The 18,248-nt window shown below is 42.8% G+C and overlaps 1 protein-coding gene across 4 annotated transcripts in view; it reads right to left on the reverse strand.

Moving 5' to 3' along the window:
* Positions 1–18,248, reverse strand: part of USP31 (ubiquitin specific peptidase 31) — a 212,496-nt gene that overhangs the window by 133,876 nt on the left and 60,372 nt on the right. For all 4 annotated transcript variants that reach the window (XR_006604546.1, XM_045072683.1, XM_045072681.1 and 1 more), the window contains exons 7-13: positions 13,189–13,366; positions 10,807–10,918; positions 10,135–10,229; positions 8,886–8,963; positions 8,001–8,130; positions 3,441–3,560; positions 950–1,175 (exon numbers count right to left, since the gene is read on the reverse strand). Coding sequence is in view for 3 of the 4 variants with exons in the window: in XM_045072683.1 (XP_044928618.1) it covers positions 950–1,175; positions 3,441–3,560; positions 8,001–8,130; positions 8,886–8,963; positions 10,135–10,229; positions 10,807–10,918; positions 13,189–13,366 (939 nt within the window). In the remaining variant the exon portion in view is untranslated. The remainder of the gene's footprint in view (positions 1–949; positions 1,176–3,440; positions 3,561–8,000; positions 8,131–8,885; positions 8,964–10,134; positions 10,230–10,806; positions 10,919–13,188; positions 13,367–18,248) is intronic.

The raw sequence follows: 18,248 nt of genomic DNA on the forward strand, positions 1-18,248 counted from the left end.
AAAATACTGCAAGAAATATTACCTACATACAATGGGCACTATCATTCAGCCTTCGAAGGAAGGAGATTCCGACACATTTAGGACACGGGTGAATCTTACAGACATTATGCGGCATGAACTAAGCTGGACACAAAAGGACAACTACTGTATGGTTCCACTTAGAGAAGGTTCCAGGAGTAATCAGATTCAGAGAGACCGGAAGACTGGTGGTAGCCAGGAGATGGGGGGAAGAAGGCAGAGGAGAGGTGCTGTTTAATGTTTCCGTTTGGAAAGAAGAAAATGTCTGGAGACGGGTGGTGGTGAGGGCCACACAACAACGTAAATGTACTTAATGCCAATGAGCTGCACACTTCAAACACGGCTCAAATGGTCAATTTTGATAGGTACATTCATCACTATTTTTAAAAATGTTACCAACGGTTATTTTTGAGTGATGAGCCCATGGATGATGATAATGTTCTTTCTCTCCCTCTCTCTAGTCTATAAATTTCAGATAATAAACAAAGTCACTTTTAAAAAATGAAGAATAAATTTAGCCTTGAAACAAAAAAAAACTCTTCCACATCACTTTAAAGACTCTATGAAGCTGGTTCATATAATCACTCCAAATAAGCAAGAAGCTAGAATTTCAAGGAGACGGAGTGAAACCTTAAATGTGGAGTGCAGGGGAGGTAACCACAGTGAGCCCTTGGTGGCCCAGACAGTGCTGTCTGCACACACCGCTCCCCAGTCAGGTCAGACAATTACTGGAGGATCCAACTCAGGAAAAAGGAAGAGTTTTCACTTATTTGCTCTTGGATAGAGATCCAGAGGATGAAAATGCCCTCAAAGTTGGCACACTGTCTACTGGAAGAGAAAGGGAGGTCCTAAAGCAAAAGTAACCCTGTCAAAAGCAAAAGCTGTCTAAAGGAAGGGTCAGCATAGACACCCGGCCTCTCGCACTGCAGACCTGTGTAGTGCCCCCCTTGCATGGTGCCATGATGATTGCACACAGCATACAGGTCATAGACGTAGTCCTCAGGGTCCCTCCCGAGTCCATAGGGCCGTCTCCATGGAGACCAATGGGATGGCAAACTCCAGCTGCTCTGACTTCTCTTAACCACATGAGGTGTCATATCCAGGCCAGTCAAGGGGAACTTGACCATGTTCTGAAGTTTCACACGCCTGTCTCCTTCCTGTTGCAAGAAGAAAAACAAGTTCTGATGATATTTTCATGCAAGTAGATGGGAGACCAGTTTTGTGTGGAATGTGGACCCTATCAGCTAGAGTGGTTTGAGTTACCTATCTGATGTTTCCCAAGGTACATACAAAATAGGGAAACTCATTAACAGTGTGAACTACCTGGAGAAACAGGTTGTAATACCACTAAAAGTAGAATAAGCCATGACCTACGTATAAGGGGTCATGAACCCGAGTCTCCATTTCCTTATCTGATACAGGGTTTTTAGGTTTTTGACTCACAGAATGACATTATCAGGCAGTTCATCCTGCTACCTCTGTCACAGAGGCATGAACAAGGGACGGAGGGATCATGTACATGAGAGAGGATTCACAATGCCGGCACCGAAGAGCGCTGGATAAGCAGTATGCCCTTTTCCTCCCCACCTCCCCCAACAAGCACATTACTGCCTAAGAGGGACTTCATATATTCATGTAGGTGATAATCCTGGGTAATCTGTACTTTCTATTGAGGCCACTGGGAAATCCTCTGAAATCCAACCATTAGCTCAATGACTGTTTTCTGAATGTTTCCCATCTATGGGAGCTTTAAGAAATTAATCAGCCACGGCTAACGCCCACCCCAAGGAACCAAGGATCTATTAAGAGAAGGAAAATGTTCATAAGAGAAAGGCAGGATGCGCCCTAGATGGTCAGGAAGGTCAGACTAAAGAATCTGGACCTTGTTCTGCAGTCAAGCACTGAGGTTTGAGGGAGGAGGGTCATCATCAGAGCTGTGTGAGCAGTGCACAGGATGTGACATGAAGGAGCAGCTTAGGTTAGGAAATCAAGTAGAAGACAATGTGACTGCAACCAGCTGGGCAGTCTCACAGGTCTGCAGGACAGGCTGACAGCACGAATGGGGAGAAGAGGACACACTCAGGAGACCATGCGGAGGCTCAGCCAAGCTCAAGAGGTGACTTCTATAGGGGAGGGCCAAGAAAGAAGTCAAAAGCAACACTGCAGTTTTGAGTCTGAGGTGTGGGTAGTGTGAGGACAGGTCTTCTAAAGAAAAAGCGAAGGAAGTGTGTGTGTGTGTGTGTGTGTGTAAGGGGCCAGAGAAGTCTGGGCTCTGAACATCACCAGCTTTCTACCTGTGGATCCCAAAGGAAGCATGCAGTTGGGACATTCCTTACTATGATAGGAACCAAACCCCAAATCTCTGAGTGAAAGCCCAGCCCTAGGGATACTGTGCATGTCACCCCAGACACCTCCACTTCATCAGCAAGTCCTCAACATCTGATTCTATTCCGCTCTTATCTCCATTGCCACTGCTCCATAGCAGCATCCCTCCACTGGGCAGTTGCCACAGCTCCTTTCAGATTTCCCTAGCTTCTCGGGTACAGCCTCACATTCTCCTCATGGCAGCCAGAATGGTCTCTTCAAATCACCAGTTTGGTCATATTGCTTCTCTGGTTATAACCCTTTATCAGAATCCCACTCTGTCTGCCAAGGGTCTGCTTGGCCAGTTCCTGCACACCCCTTTGACCTCAACTCACAGCTTCCCCCGCCCTCTGGAGCTCCAGCCAAACTGGCCTGTTTTCAGTCTCTGGCACGTGCTATCCGTGCCTAGGGCTCAGTGCACACTGCTCCCTCTGCCCCAGTGCGCCCACAGCCCTGTTGCCACCTCACCTGGGAGATGCCTCCTCCTAATCTTTAAGATACAAACCTTAAAGCTAGGCCTCAGGCACTTCGTAAACTTCCTCTTTACCTCTCCTACAACGGGGCCTCGGGAAATAGCCTTTTTTTTTTTTTTTTTGAAAAACTGACTCAGAGTAATTCAGCTCAAAGCAGCTTTTCTTTATACATATTTATGACTCATCTTCCCCACTATATAACAGCTCCCGGGGAGCAGGATGACACCCATTATTGGTGCAAAGAGAATTCTACCCACCCCAGAAAGGAGCTCTACTTTTTTTTTTCCAATCCCAAAGTACACTTACCAAATTTAAAATACAACATTCACAAATCAAAAGCAAGTCCTCAAAAACAAAGTAAAATATCTGCAGTATGAACTAAAATGTTTAGAAATTAAAGGGTTACAGGATGCTCCAATTTTGTTTTGGGTAAGGAGCAACTCTGGTAAAAAGAAACAGGGGGCAGATGTGTAACACCATGGACAGACACACTACATCAAAAAGGGACACCTGAAGAATCCCCCTGCAGCCCACCGTAAGAAACGCCATCACAGCTTTTCTCACTAGGACAGAGGATTTACCTACCTGTCGAAATCTCTTGAGATGTATAATAAGCACATCGGGCAGAGTCCAGAGGCTTAACGTAATGCTCCCCTGCTGCAGCTGCTTACAGTGCGGGCAACGCCAGGCGTCATCTGGGGCGAGCTGAAAACAAGCAGCACAAAACGACTTCCGTTAAGCACCACTTAACGCGAGACTTTCTAGAGGAGACCGCGGCACTCCCTTCCTGGTCAGGGCATGGCGTGATTCAGAATCTCACTGGAAACCACTTATGATGGGGAGTCAATGGAAAAGCACAATCCCAAGAGGCACCTGGCCAGAGCTGGCCCCCAAAGATTTGCTGAATACGTGATCTCTCCAAAAGGGATGACCGAACAGGTAAATATTCCACCGAGGACGTTCAATGTCACAGAAGAACCTCAAATTCCACAAACTCCCAAACTCAACCTGTTGCCTTTCCACCAACACACTTCCTCCCCCTCCATGTCCTACCTCAGCAACCACCACTACCACCCACCAAAGTCAGCACCCGCGGCAGGGGTGGGGGTGGGTATCGCAAGCCTTCAAGCCCTTTGCTCTTCCTCTGGTTCCACATCTATCTGAAGTAATCGTCCCCGCCACAGCTCACACCTGCCTCCTCTAGTCCATTCCCACGGAGATGGCCTTAATTCCAGATCCTCACCCCTGCTCTTACCTGGACCTCTGCAAGTCTCCTAACCGCTCTCTCCCCCCAAACACTGAAATGCTCTGAAGAACGCCCCCACCTCCTGATAGCAACAAGGTCTTTCTGGGGCGTCAAGTGCACGTGTGTCATCTCTCCAGGTGAGGCTTGCGGGATGCGGACACATTCAGTTAGAGGGGCCCATGGCGCACGTCTGGTGAGTGACTTCAATCCCCTCCCGAGTTCAGAAGGTGCATGAGATTGAGGGCCACGAGGGTGATGAGGCAAGGACACCACGGTATGGATGAGAGAGCCCGCCGAGATGGAACAGACAGAAGTCAAGAACAGAATCTTGGGGAAATGCCTCTTTTTAAACGAAGTACTAAAGCTGAGAAGCCACCAGAGCCTGAGGATGTGTGGTCAGAAAAATAAGCAAACCGGAAGCATTTTTGTTTATGCGCGCCAAGGAGAGACAATGGCAAGATCCTGGAGAGATCGGATGGGGACGGGGCAGAGGCCGCAGAACTGGGCGAACCAGGGGCCACCGAGAGTTTGAGAGGACAGTGTCAGCAGCGCAGTCAGATGCAGGAAGGAAAGAGCTGAAACCACCAAAGGGTAACGAAGCAGAAAGGAGGAGCAGAAAAGCAGGCCCAGGCACTGGAAAGGGAAACAGAATTGAGGGGACGTTTTTTTTTTTCCTCATGATAGGGAGACCCAATCATGTTTGTAGGAGACAGGGGGAGAAACAGAAATCTGGGTGGATGGAAGTGGCTCAGACACTTAGACTTGCAAGGACCTACACTGTCATCCTGTAAGTCTGCACCTCTCTGTGACAGCCTCCAAATGTGGGCATCCAGCCCAGGCCTTGTGGAAAAGGGACAAGCTGTTGTTTATTTGTTTTGTTAACTTCTAATATAGATAGTTACATAAGATACAGTAAGAATGTCCTGACAATGTCTAACAGCTATGACATTTTCTAAAATGTCTCTGATTTCTGCACTTTTCTTCTTGCAAACTGCTACAAAGAGCTCCTGGCCCTGCAGATCATATTCGGAGCACCGCTGGTCCAGCTAACTCTGCTCAGCAAACGAAGGCCAGCCATCTCAGCGGGCAGCTGTTTCGTTTTCAGATGGTCAGAGAGTTCTTTCTCATATTAAGACAAATACATTCTCCCTTGTGCTTCCAATCTGTAAGTTCTGCTTTTTAGATAGAATTCAGTCCAATCCCTCATCCACAGACAGTCCTTGAAGTGCCTAAAAATAACTATCAGGTCCCCACTTAAGTCTGCCTCTGTCAAAAGATATTCAGCGCATCATAGTTTCCAGATGGACCATCTCCTAGCTGCTCGCTCATGCCCCGGTTCATCACTCTTTTAACCATGAACATTTAAGGTAATGAAAAGAGCAGCGCTATCACCATCTGAGTTCTGAGCACTGGTTTAAAAGTATCCGTGAGGTGCCTGGGTGGCTCAGTCGTTAGGCATCTGCCTTTGGCTCAGGTCATGATCCCAGGATCCTGGAACTGGGCCCCACATCCGGCTCCCTGCTCGGCAGGAAGCCTGCTTCTCCCACTCCCACTCTCCTTGCTTGTGTTCCCTCTCTCACTGTGTCTCTATCTGTCAAATAAATAAATAAAATCTTTTAAAAAATTAAAAAATAAAGTATCCTTAAGGCAGCTGACTGCGGCTGACATGTGACACTGAGAATCAATACTGAGCTTCTAGACAACTACACCCAAAGTTACCACCTCATGTCCTGCTGCTAAGTCTCCTTGTCTCCTGCTCTGTACCTGTACTGTTATTTTTGGACCTGATAGCTGAACTGTCCCAGTTATACTCATTTATTCATTCACTCTTATGTACTTACCAAATGCTTTCTCTGTGCCAGGCACTGCTTATAGATGCTACGGATATACAGATGCTAGCTAGGTTATGCTAGGACAGATTCCCACAACTCTCTTCCTCAGGCCTGTGTTCCAGCCACACTGGCCTCATTCCTGTTTCTCAACCACATCCAGTTGCTTCCTTGATTTACTTATTTATCCCCACTAGACTATCAGCAGCCCAAAGTCAGAAACACCACCTGGCCTGGTCCCTATTATATCCCCAGTACCATGCGTAGCACCCTAACACACAGTATGTACTCAGTAAACATTTATTGAATGAATGAATCTCTACTCAAATGTATCTTGCCAGCTTGAACTCATCCTTCTAGATCAGTAAGATGTTCTGTGGAATACCAATGTTGTCATCTAGAAGATCTGATCAGTTTTAAGCTCTGTGCCATTCTCAAACATCTCCAAAATTAAAAAGAGGGGAAAAAAAAAAACCCAAATAGGACAAAGTTCCAAACAAGAGTCTACTATCAACCCACTTTAAAGCCAACTAACTGGAGCGACTGGGTGGCTCAGCTTAGCATCTGCCTTCAACTCAGGTCATGATCCCCAGGTGCTGGGATCAAACCCCACACCAGGCTCCCTGCACAGCAGGGGGTCTGCTTCTCCCTCTCTTCTCCTTCCTGCTGGGTTCTCTCTCTCAAATAAATATGTAAAATCTGAACAATTTTTTTTTAATTAAGAAAGCCAACTAACTATTTTATAATTAGGCCCTACACTGAAAAAGAAAAAAATAGGTCTTATAAACAAAGCTATTATTAAAGGAACTAACTATGAACAGCTGGGGGGAAAAAGACTCTGCGAGAACATTAGAAGTATTCTCAAATATTTAAAGGATAGACAAGTGGAAGAATAGTCAGACGTGTCCTCAAATATCCTTAACAAACTCAGGAGAGAGAACGCCTGTTGGCTGCAGTAACCTGGGGCCCATTTCAGGGCAGCCTCCATGACCACCAGCGACGTCTAGAGAGGAAATGGTATGTCTCTTGAGCGGAGACTAATGCCTCATAACTAAGGTACTGAAACAGTGGCTGGACAATCACCTATTTGCGATTAGGGAGAAGAACAACCTTTAGAATAAAGGAGTTTTAGTCCCCTCTGACCCTGAAATGTCAGGGTTCACGACATACAAGAGTGAGCAGTAACAATTAGTCAAGATTATGATCCTAAACATCAATTCAAGATTAGATGAACGCCAAGTACTCCAGTCAAGGTGCATAAACCTAAAGAGTTTTAAACCACACAGGCGTTGGCCCCATCCACAGAGACTTATTAATCCATGTATCTGTCCACTCTTCCAATCAAATATTTACTGAGTCCCCTCTATCTGCCCAGCACTATGTTGAGCGGTCCAAAGCATGCTGTTTGATAGAACTTTCCGTGTATACCCACTGCAGCTAAGGAACTGAATTTTTAATTTTACTTCATTTTCATTAATTTAGTTTAAATTTAAATAGGTTCTAGCACCTATGTTCTTAGCACCAGAAGATTAAGAATCACTATTCTGGTTACTAGGGCAAATGATTTAAAATCTCTAAATCGAGGGGCACCTGGGTGGCTCAGTTGGTTAAATGTCTGCCTTCGCCTCAGGTCATGATCCCATGGTCCTGGGATTGAGCCCTGCGTTGGGCTCCCTGCTCAGTGGCGAGTCTGCTTCTCCCTCTGCCCCCCACCCACTTGTGCTTGCTCTCTCTCGTGCATACTCTCTCTCGCTCTCAATAAAGTCTTAAGAATAAATAGACAAAATCTCTAAATCGAAACAAAAAAATGCATTATTGTTAAAAGGGGAAAATATTAACTATGCAGGTTCACTTTTAGAGCATTTCAATCAGTCAAAAATTTCTAGTAATCTAAACTACTTTTTGTTGAAGTCCTAAAAGAGACAACACTTAGATGCCCATCAAGTGTGCAAAACTTACATGAGTGCAGAATGCCGGGGACTCTTCTGGGGCATCATCTGCTTCTCTCGTGTCATCCTGCCCTATCACCCCCGCCCCCTCCCCACCCAAGAAGAACTGCCAGGTGCTTACCCGCTCCTCTTTGGTGTAGAGCTGGAAACACTGGGATAAAGTGCAAGTCTGAGGCTGATGATGACGCTCCCTCTGCAGACGGACGCTTTCTGCATCAGGAATATATTCATCTTCAGTATTTACAAACAGGCTGCAATGAGGGAGGGGGTGGGTAATTATTAGAGAATGTACTGCAAAAGTGACCTCAAAACTGCAGCTTCACAATGTGACTATAGATTTATAACCAAAAAGAACCAATGGGTAATGAAAGCAAACAGGTTACCCAACTGGTCATTCAACTTCTCTATGTTTCAAAATATGCTTGAAAAGTTCTGTATCTATAAAGATATTTTCAAGAAATAATTTGGGAGTTGGTTTTCATGGGAGTGGCCATGAACTATTAATTCATATTTTCTTATCCTGTGTATCTAAGGGCATTTGGTATAATTTACAAGAGTTAATGGGCCTACAGTAAAAATTAAAGGGGCAACTGGGTGGCGCAGTCAGTTAAGCATACCACTCTTGATTTCAGCTCAGGTCATGATCTCTGGGTTGTGGGATTAAGCCCCGAGTTGGGCTCCTTGCCCAGTGTGGATTAAGATTCTCTCTTTCTCTCTCCCTCTCCTCCCCTCCCCTCCCCCCCTCCTGGAGCGTGCGCTCTTTAAAAGTTTTTTTAAAAGTAATTGGCCCTATAGAGTAATGAATAACTAGTTCTGTCTGATCAGCATCCAACAAATACTCTAAGGTTTTTGAGATCCAGACAACTGGTTAAATAAAGGATTAGCAGTCCACTTGGATACTTAAAGAGAGATTTGTTTTAGCTAATCTGAAAGACCAAAGGGATGCTATTAAAATGATCATTCAAACAATGATTCTATAAGCACTAGGTAAAAAAAAAATACTCACAAATCTTTTGTTTCCTTGTCCCATTCTACCACTAACTTCACATGAGCGGTGCCACCTGGTCCACAAGATTTTAATGCCCTAGAGCGCGGAGATGGAAGTCACATATTGTGTTCTAAAGAAATGATTTTACTTATGTGATTATGTCCTATTTGAAATTTGATATCATAAATTGCGATTACTGAAATTCTTCATCATCGTTCCTTATCAGAAAAAGTTTCTAGTGAGACCATTATGACCTCGTATATCTAAATAACTAGGTTACAATTGGACTGAAAAAATCCTTAAATTAAACTGTCCAGTATAGGGGCGCCTGGGTGGCTCCGTGGGTTAAGCCTCTGCCTTCGGCTTAGGTCATGATCTCAGGATCGTGGGATCAAGCCCCACATCGGACTCTCTGCTCAGCGGGTAGCCTGCTTACCCCCTCTCTGTCTGCCTGCTCTCTTCCTACTTGTGATCTCTCTGTCAAATAAATAAATTTTAAAAAATCTTTAAAAAAAATGTCCAGTATAGAAATAAAGAGATCGGAAGAAATTAATCTCATGTTATAAGGCTGTCCGCAATCACTTTTAGATATTCTTTATAACCTTTCTAATTTTTTGTCTCATTTCTCACCAACCCAGATAGATACCAGATAATAGTTCCTCTGGAAACAAAGTCTGCTCCTGCATCTCTCCTTCTCCCCCATAAACCAAGCACAGAGGTAGCAGAAAGAAGGCTCATAGGAATGGAACGATCAACAGAGGGCACCACACATGCAAAGGCACACACGAAGCTGTGCCACACGTTCCAGCAATCCTCGTGTTCTGATACTGCTGAAAGTCTAAGACGGGAGGAGGGCGGGGCCTGACAAGTGGGAAGTAGCAGGGTTCAAACTGTGTAGACCTTCATATACCGTGGAAGTCGGACTTTATCTTTTAGGCTATAGGATTCCATTTAAGATTTCCAGGAGAGTGGCATGATGAGAATTCTAGTTTGGATAAATTCCATCCTGACTGAATATTAAAGTGTAATTTAGCTGTATTCCTGGGACATACAATAATTTGATTTCCTGACAGGACTACTCCAGGCTTCTCTGATCTCAAAAAAGATCATATATATTATACTCAAGTATGAATGAAAAGTAAAAGAAGTAGACTTAATTTCTAAACAAGCCTAAAGAGCCTACCACACTGAGATAGAAATTATACCAGACATCACTAGAAATTACATCGGAGCATTAACAAAATTCTACACGGTGACTGATTTTTACCTTTCTACTGTTGGGTGGCACAGCGGCTGCTCCTCCTGGGGCAACAAGTATGTTATCCCCACAACACTGACAACACGCAAACTGAATGGACACACCTGCATCAAACAATAAAGGAAAATGGGGCTGAACTGCTCTTCAAGGGCATGTGCGTCACAGTGGCATTAGATGGACAACAAACGGTTTTGCAAAATGCTTCTCTCTGCTATTGTTAGGCTCTTGAGCCACTCTTACACACTTTAAAGATGATGTACCTAAATGCAATTTACACAGCAAATATGTTATGCAAGACAAGTAATATGTTGCTTTAGGCTGAACCTTAATTGAATGTAAGTCCTCCAGGGATACCTTCATATAGTAATCCTAATTTTGAAAATATATAGATAGCTGTTCTACAAAATCTCTCAAAGCTGGCCATGTACTTTATTAGATACATATATATTATAAAGAAATACCTAGCAATTCAAAGAAATTCTTGCAGTGGCCAGGAACTGAGGGTAAATTCTTAGTCTTGAAAATGTGAACACAGCTTTCCACCAAGGCTCCTCAACATCCCAGCTCAGCACCTGGTCTTCCCTAAGTGCAGAGGTCCAAAATTCAAATTTCACTCTAGTGACTGTTTCTTCACTTGGGTACACACGCATGCTATGCTGGAGTGTCAAAATGCTTACTCACCTGGACACAAACCGTGGGCCTCAGGAAATACTTCATCTTCTCCAAGATTTCCTTCTGCAAAAGGTCCCAAGCTATTGTCTTCTCTAAGTGCAGCACAAAAGGCAGTCCAAATCTAACACATATAAATACTGCAATCACCTTAAAAGTATGGCATCCCTTTAATGCGTAATTCTTCATTCATGGTCTCTTAAAATGGAATGACTATATTATTGGGTTTAGAACAGTTCTCAAAATAAAACAGGAAATTTAACAGTTACTCCCATAAGTGGATAAAAAAGTCAGCCGAGAAGCTTAGGTTTCTAAATAAAATTTAACAGTTCATGTGCCAAAATGGCTTCTCAGGGGTACTAGATAGCCAGAGGACAGGATCAACGGATATGGTGAGGAAAGGGGACGGTTGAGGACATGGTCGGTCTAGCACGCACGTGGCTGCAGCCTGGTTGTCTGACAAGGAAGTTGCTGGCAAGCAAGCGACCCTGAAAGTCAGATTCCAGCCTATGGTAGAAGCCATGTGCCCCTGCCCATGCTGCAGCCCCCAGGGATTTTTTTTTTTTTAATTAAGCCCCCAAGATTCTGTTGTAATCACTCTGGTACAGGGGCCGAGCACAGAGATTTACTGAGGAACCCCCAGGTGGTTCTGATATGCAGCCGGGGCCGAGGACCCCTGGCCCAGGGGCTCTCTCACCCAAGCCTAGCCACTAGACCTATTCGTGCCCTATGCGCGTCTTACTCATTCTCTGTGCAGTCAATTCCCTCCCCGGAACACCCCTCCACCCTTCCTCTAGGCCACCTCCTTAGGCCTAGTAATGGTATTCTTCTCTAGAAAGCACACTGTTGATTTGTTCCCTGTGCTGTCTGGGCCACAGCACTAACTCCACCATGCTACAAATACTGTCTCTCTTCCTGCCTCCACCAGTAGACAGTTAATCTGACAGCAGGGACTGTGATTTATTTATCACAGTGACCCAAAGAGCCAATGCCCAGAAATCCATAGTGCTTAATGAATGAATGAAGGAGCCAAGAGATAAACCCTGACTCGGGCTGAAAGAGATGCACTCATATCAAAAAAACCATTTCTAACGGCCTTGGTGTACGCAGAGCAGTACTCCACAAACAGCACTGCGATGTGAAAGAAATCACAGGCGCATGTAAATTGGACATTCCTGTTTTTCACACGGTCGTGTCTTCACTTGCAAGAGAAGAGCATCACAAAAGGGACTCCACAGATTCTTTATATCAACACACTGAGCTGCCTCTCTTTCTGCCCCTTAAACATGCCACGTTCCCCTTAGTCTCGGGGTTTCTGTACTCATGTCTTCTCCCCACAGAGCCTTCTCTCTGGAGGCTCACGTCCCTTACACTGTCTCCTCCGCTCCATGCTCCTTCCTCAGGTGGACCTCCCGGTCCCCCTCTCTAGAGGGGTCTGGCTGCCCCCCGACCAGCACACTCTACCACCCCGGCCCGCTTTAATATCTTCTAAGTGGTGAAGACTGTCTGAAGTGACCTATGTTTACTTGTTTACAGCGTGTCTGTCCTCACTGGGATGTAAGCTCCACAAGAACAGTCTGTCTCGTTCACTGCCCCATCCCCAGTGCTGGAACAGTGCCCAACACGCTGTGAACACTGAAGTATTTGTTAACGAATATCACAAATACACAAATCAACACGTTTCGTACTTACAATAACCATGATTAAATAAGGAAGTTATTTCAAAGCAACATTTTAAAAGACTAATAAAATGCTATTCTGACAAACAGCAGAAAGAGAGCCCTTTGTCCATGAAACATATCCATATTTTGTTATTACTCAGGTTACAGTACTACTGTGGTAGAGTTGCCTTAAAGGATAGTCTAAAACTCCTATAAATTCTTAGCAGGAAAAAGATTTGAGAGAGATTTGCAACTCCCGATTTTCTGACTTAAGCAGCTAAATGAATAGTGCTGCCATTTGCTGAGACAGGAAATACTGGAGGGCCAGATTTATAGAGAGAATCAGTTCAGTTTGGAACATAAGACTGAGATGCATGTACCATTCAAGTAGATATGTTAAGAATTTTTTTAAAAGAGAAAAAAAAGCTGTTAAGAAAGTAGCTGGATTTAGGCCTACAGGCCCCTTGAGGAACCTGAACTAAAAATAAACACACGAACCAAGGCTTCAACAACTAGATGAGCTTGCAAAGCCTTTCTAATTCTGATTCTATCATCCTAATTTTATATTCTCCCCCTCCCAAGCCCTCAAATCAGGTCAACTAATACATATATTCTTTCTAAATATCCGAATCAAAAATTAATAAAAGTAAGGGGTTTTCATCCTTACTTCTTAAAATGTTTGAAAATACTGAACGTTTAAAGTTTCAGCACTTATTAGTCAATCAGTTTTTACCTTTTCCCTTGCTGCCCAGTGCACGCTCGGTTACACACTAATAGAACAATCTTGTCGTTTCCTGCTCTTGTTGGGGGTAAGTCTGTTTTCCCCTGCTTTGCTGCTGCCTGTGTAGGAGAAGATAGACGATGATCCAAGCCAAATTTCAAGTGGTTTAGATTGTTGTTTAAGTGGATTCCTGGAAAAAAAAATTAAAAAGAACCTTATCAATTCAAAATTCCTTTTATTCATTACAAAGAAGTTCATGCAAAAGAGAAATTAAGAAATTATAAATTATAAATTTTATAAATTAAATTATGTAATTTAATCTATAATAAAAAAACAAAGATCTACTTTGAGATAACTTCTCTAGCCATTAAAATAATTTTTTCTTTTTCTCTTTCTTTTTTTTTAAGTAGGCTCTATATCCAGCGTGGATCCCAAGTGGGGCTTGAACTCACAACCCTGAGATCAAGAATCTGAGCTGAAGTCAAGAGTCAGAGGCTTAACTGACTGAGCCACCAAGGTCCCATCATTAAAATAATGTAAGTATCCACATTTCCTTTAAACTAGCTTTATGTATCTTGAAAACTGAAATTTAAAACTCTTCACTTAAGGCCACCTGGGTGGTTCAGTCAGCTGAGCATCTGACTCTTGACTTCAGCTCAGGTAATGATCTTGGGGTCCTCGGATCGAGCCCCATACCAGGCTCCATAGTTGGTGGAAAATCTGCTTGAGGAGTCTCTCTCTCTTCCTCTGCTCCTTCCCCGGCTCATGCATTCTCTCTCTCTCTAATAAATGAATCTTAAACAACAACAACAACAAAAAGCCCTCTTCACTTGAGCAAATACTGGATACAGTTTTAGAAGAGCAAGTTTGCAGAGATGATCCGCCAAGACAAATTTAAGGTAAGACTACGCAACCAGCAACCAAATAAACTGGGGAAAAAAAAATTAGAACTAGTAAATGTGGAATGAACTTCAATATTCTAACTGCAGTATCTTCTCCCTAATTAAAGAGCCAGAGTTATGAAAAACAGAAGATAAACCACGCTTACCAGATCCACAGCCATTATAAGACATGGCAACCTTAATACAATCAACCACACTAGATGGACCTACATTTAAGTGAACAAAAATATATGATTGATGGGCATGATACAGGTTGCTGAAAATCAGGTGAAAACAGAGCTATCAGAGCCACTCAGCAACTCAGCACCTAGTACAATGCCCTGTACTTAGCAGAAACTCAAGTGCTTGATTAAATAATGGTGCATGTCCATGGAATACTACTCAGCCATAAAAAAGAAGGAACTCTTGCCATTTGCAACAACATGGATGGACATTAAGGGCATTACGCTAAATGAAAGAAGTCAGAGAAAGAGAAATACCATATGATATCGTTATATGTGGAATATAAGATAGTATCAACAAAACCAAGCTCACATATACAGAGAACGGATTAGTGGTTGCAGAAGGTGAGGTGATGTCAGGCAAATTCAGTGAAAGGCGATCAAAAGGTACAAACTTCCAGCTATAAAATAAGTAAGTAATGGGATGTAATGTACAGCATGGTGACTACAGTTAATACTGCACGGTATATTTGAAAGTTGCTAAGAGAGTAGATCTTAAAAGTTCTCATCATAATAAAAAATTATTGTTAACTATATGGAGATGGATGTTAACTAGACTTCCTGTAATGACCATTTTGCAGTATATACAAACACTGAATCATTGTATCCTCTGAAACTAACATGTTATATGTCAATTATACCTCAATAAAAAAATAAAATTAGTTGTTCCTTTCTTTAATCCTCTGGAAGTACAGCATAAGGAAACCTGCAAAGAAAAGAAAGCCCTCCGGGTTGCCTCGGTGGCTCAGTCGGTTAAATATCTGCCTTAAGCCCCGGTCATGATCTCAGGGTCCTGAGATCAAGCCCCACGTCAGGCTCCCTGATCAGGAAAGAGTCCGCTTCTCCCACTCCCTCTGCCTCTCCCCACTCCCCCGTGGTCTCTCTCACTCTCTCTTAAACAAAAATCTTTTTTTAAAAAGGGAAGGAGAAGGAAAGCCCTCTACCACCACCACCACATGCACAAACACACAAACAGGCCCGCCACCAAAAGGAGACTAAAACAAAAAGTGGCTATACAAAAGTATTCATGGCAGCATTTTAGTAACAACCTAAATATCCAGCAATATGAGACTTGCCAAACCTATTAAGGGACATTAGTATTACAGTATTTTAAAAGGACCAGTGTGTGGTTAATCGAAATAAATTCCAGGTGAATGAGAGTTTAAAAAAAAAGTATATAGAAATTAGAAGTAAGAAAAAATAGAATCTTCATCAAGCTATTAGAGAGAAGAAGACTTTTTAAGCTTAAACACCAAAAAGAAATCACAAAAGGAAGAACAGATTTCACTTCATAGTTATTTTAAACTTTGGTATGAGAAAATAAAAATAAGTCTGAATTTGAGACAATGAATGATCTCATTTCCCAGCTCTTTGCAGAAGGCTGGGAAGACCTGTGCTAAAGTGATGAGGGTCCCTAATGAGATGAGGGGGCACCACTCAACTGCACAGCTCTGTGCTCAAGAAGCACCCCCACTTGCTAGCAGATGCATGACTGGGATGGTTACTCAACCTCCCCAAGACTTCGCTCTCTTATTTGCAAAGCAGGAAGGTAGCAGATTCATCCGTCTCAAATAAGTTATTTACAAGGCTTTAACAGAGGCTAACACATACTCAATAAGTGGTCTGGTCTTCCAACAGAGGAACTCTCTGGTTAGTAGATGATAACCTTGGACTTCACCAAATTCACTTAAAAACAGAAACTCAGTGTTAACCCTTAGCAATGAGGGTGTGAAAGGGGATTTTAGCAAATTTTCAGTTAACAAACCTTAACTGGGCTCGTGTTATGCATGAGGAACTATACAGAACTGCTGGGTACAGAAAGAGAAAACAAAACACAGCCCCGACTGCACAGAATCTCATAGTGCAGTGGAAGGACAGAGGAGAAAAAAGACCATCTGCATACAACGTGCTGGTGTCCGAGATGTCCAGAAGATGTGGCTGGAGCAAGGAGGAAGCCGGCCAGCTTGCGAGTAGGGGCTCGGGCGGGGGGCGGGGGGGCGGTGAGTGGTGAGGAAAAGCTTTCTGGAAAAGGTGATAACTGAGTATTCTTTTACTGTAATGTAATTAAAAGTAGAAAACAACTTGAGCAAAAGCACACACATGAAAATGACACTTGAAAACAAAAAAGCTGTCGGGTCAAAGAAAAATTAAAACTGAAACAAAAGACTACCTAGAAAATAATAATGTAAATATGGGTATACCGGAGATAATGGAATCCTAGACTGGCAGCAGAGAAAGCTGACCAACCCAATGTACAGAATTACCAAAAGGTTCAGAAACTTGAGGCACCTCTGGAAATAGGTGATGAAGGAAAGGAGGAACTAAAATAAGGACATTCAACAAGGGCACCAAGATCATTCAACGTAGAAAGAATAGTATCTCTGACAAATGGTGCTAGGATTACTGTTTACATACAACGGAAGAATGCAGCTGAATACCCATCACAAACCACATACAAAAAATAACTCAAAAGGGTTCAAAGATCTAAATGTAAGAGCTAAAATGTAAGAGCTAAAACTCGAAAGGGTGCAAAGATCTAAGTGTAAGAGCTAAAACTCCTAAAAGTAAACACATGGGTAAACTTCATGGTCCTGGATTTAAGAACGGAATCTTAGATAAGCAACAAAAAGCATAAGCCACAAAAAAAGAAAACATTAGACTTCACCAAAACTAAGAACTTTTGTGCATCAAAAGACACTATCAGGAAAGTGAAAAGGCAATCTATAGAATGGGAGAAAATATTTGGAAGTCATGTATCTGATAAGGATCTAGCATCCAGCATATATAAAGAACTCCTACAACTCAATAACAAAAATAAACAACCCCATTTAAAAATCTGAATAGACATTTTTCTAAAGAAGGTAAACCAATGTCCAAAGCACATGATAACATGATCAAAATCATTTATCATGCAAATACAAACACATTAACACACCACTTCACACCCACTAGAATGGCTATAATCAAAAAGATGGAAAATAATAAATGTTGGCAAGAATGTGGATAAATTATGACCCTCATATACTGGTGGGATGAAAAATGATTCACCTGTTGAAAAAAAGTCTGACAATTCCTCAGAAGGTTAAACACAGAATTACCATGACCCAGTGTTTCCACTCCTAGGGGTGTGTGTAACCCCCCCAAAAATGAAAACAGGTATTCAAACAAAGACTTGTACATGAATGGTCATAACAGCACTATTTCATAATGTGGAAACAACCCAAATGTCCATCAACAGATAAATGGATAAACAAAATGTGGCATATACATAAAATGGAATACTCCTCAGCGATAAAAAGGACTGAAGGACTGATACAAGCTACAACATGGATGAACCCTGAAACACTATGCTACATGGAAGAAGCAAGTCACAAAAGGCCACATGTTAAATGTTTCTGTTCACATGAACCTCTAAACTAGGGAAATCTACAGAGATGAGAGTAGAACAGTGTGGTTGCTTAGGACTGGGTGAGATGAGTGGATTGCAGGGAGGCACGTGTAGGGAGATAGAGTAGGAGCTGATAAAGGAGCTAGAGAAATGAATTCTCAACAGACAGAAAGTATAAAAGTACATGACATATTCCAGAAATACAGAGTAACCTGGATAAGGAACATGAAGGAGATGGAATATAGTAAAGAGGCTAGAAAGAAAGGCAAGGACCAACCATGAATTCTCCCAAGGTGCTCAGATTGAATCTCAAAGGGGAAACACCGGCAAGTCAATAAGCATATAATATGATCAGAAATGTATATCCAAAAAAGTCTGGTGGCACCATGAAAAAATAATTAACAGAAGAAAGTCAAGGGGTAAAGACAGTTAGTAGAGAAGTTACTAGAAAAGCCCAGCTGAGATTGGTCTGAGCCATACCAGTGGCAAGAGGATGAGGAAGAAAATGGCATAGTTTTTAATCATTTCTATGTGAATTTTGAGGGAGAAGCGCTTGGATCC

Source organism: Mustela putorius, unplaced genomic scaffold (genome assembly GCF_011764305.1).
Source record: "Mustela putorius furo isolate JIRA1106 unplaced genomic scaffold, ASM1176430v1.1 tig00004041_pilon_pilon_pilon, whole genome shotgun sequence".
In the NCBI taxonomy this organism is placed as follows: Eukaryota; Metazoa; Chordata; class Mammalia; order Carnivora; family Mustelidae; genus Mustela; species Mustela putorius.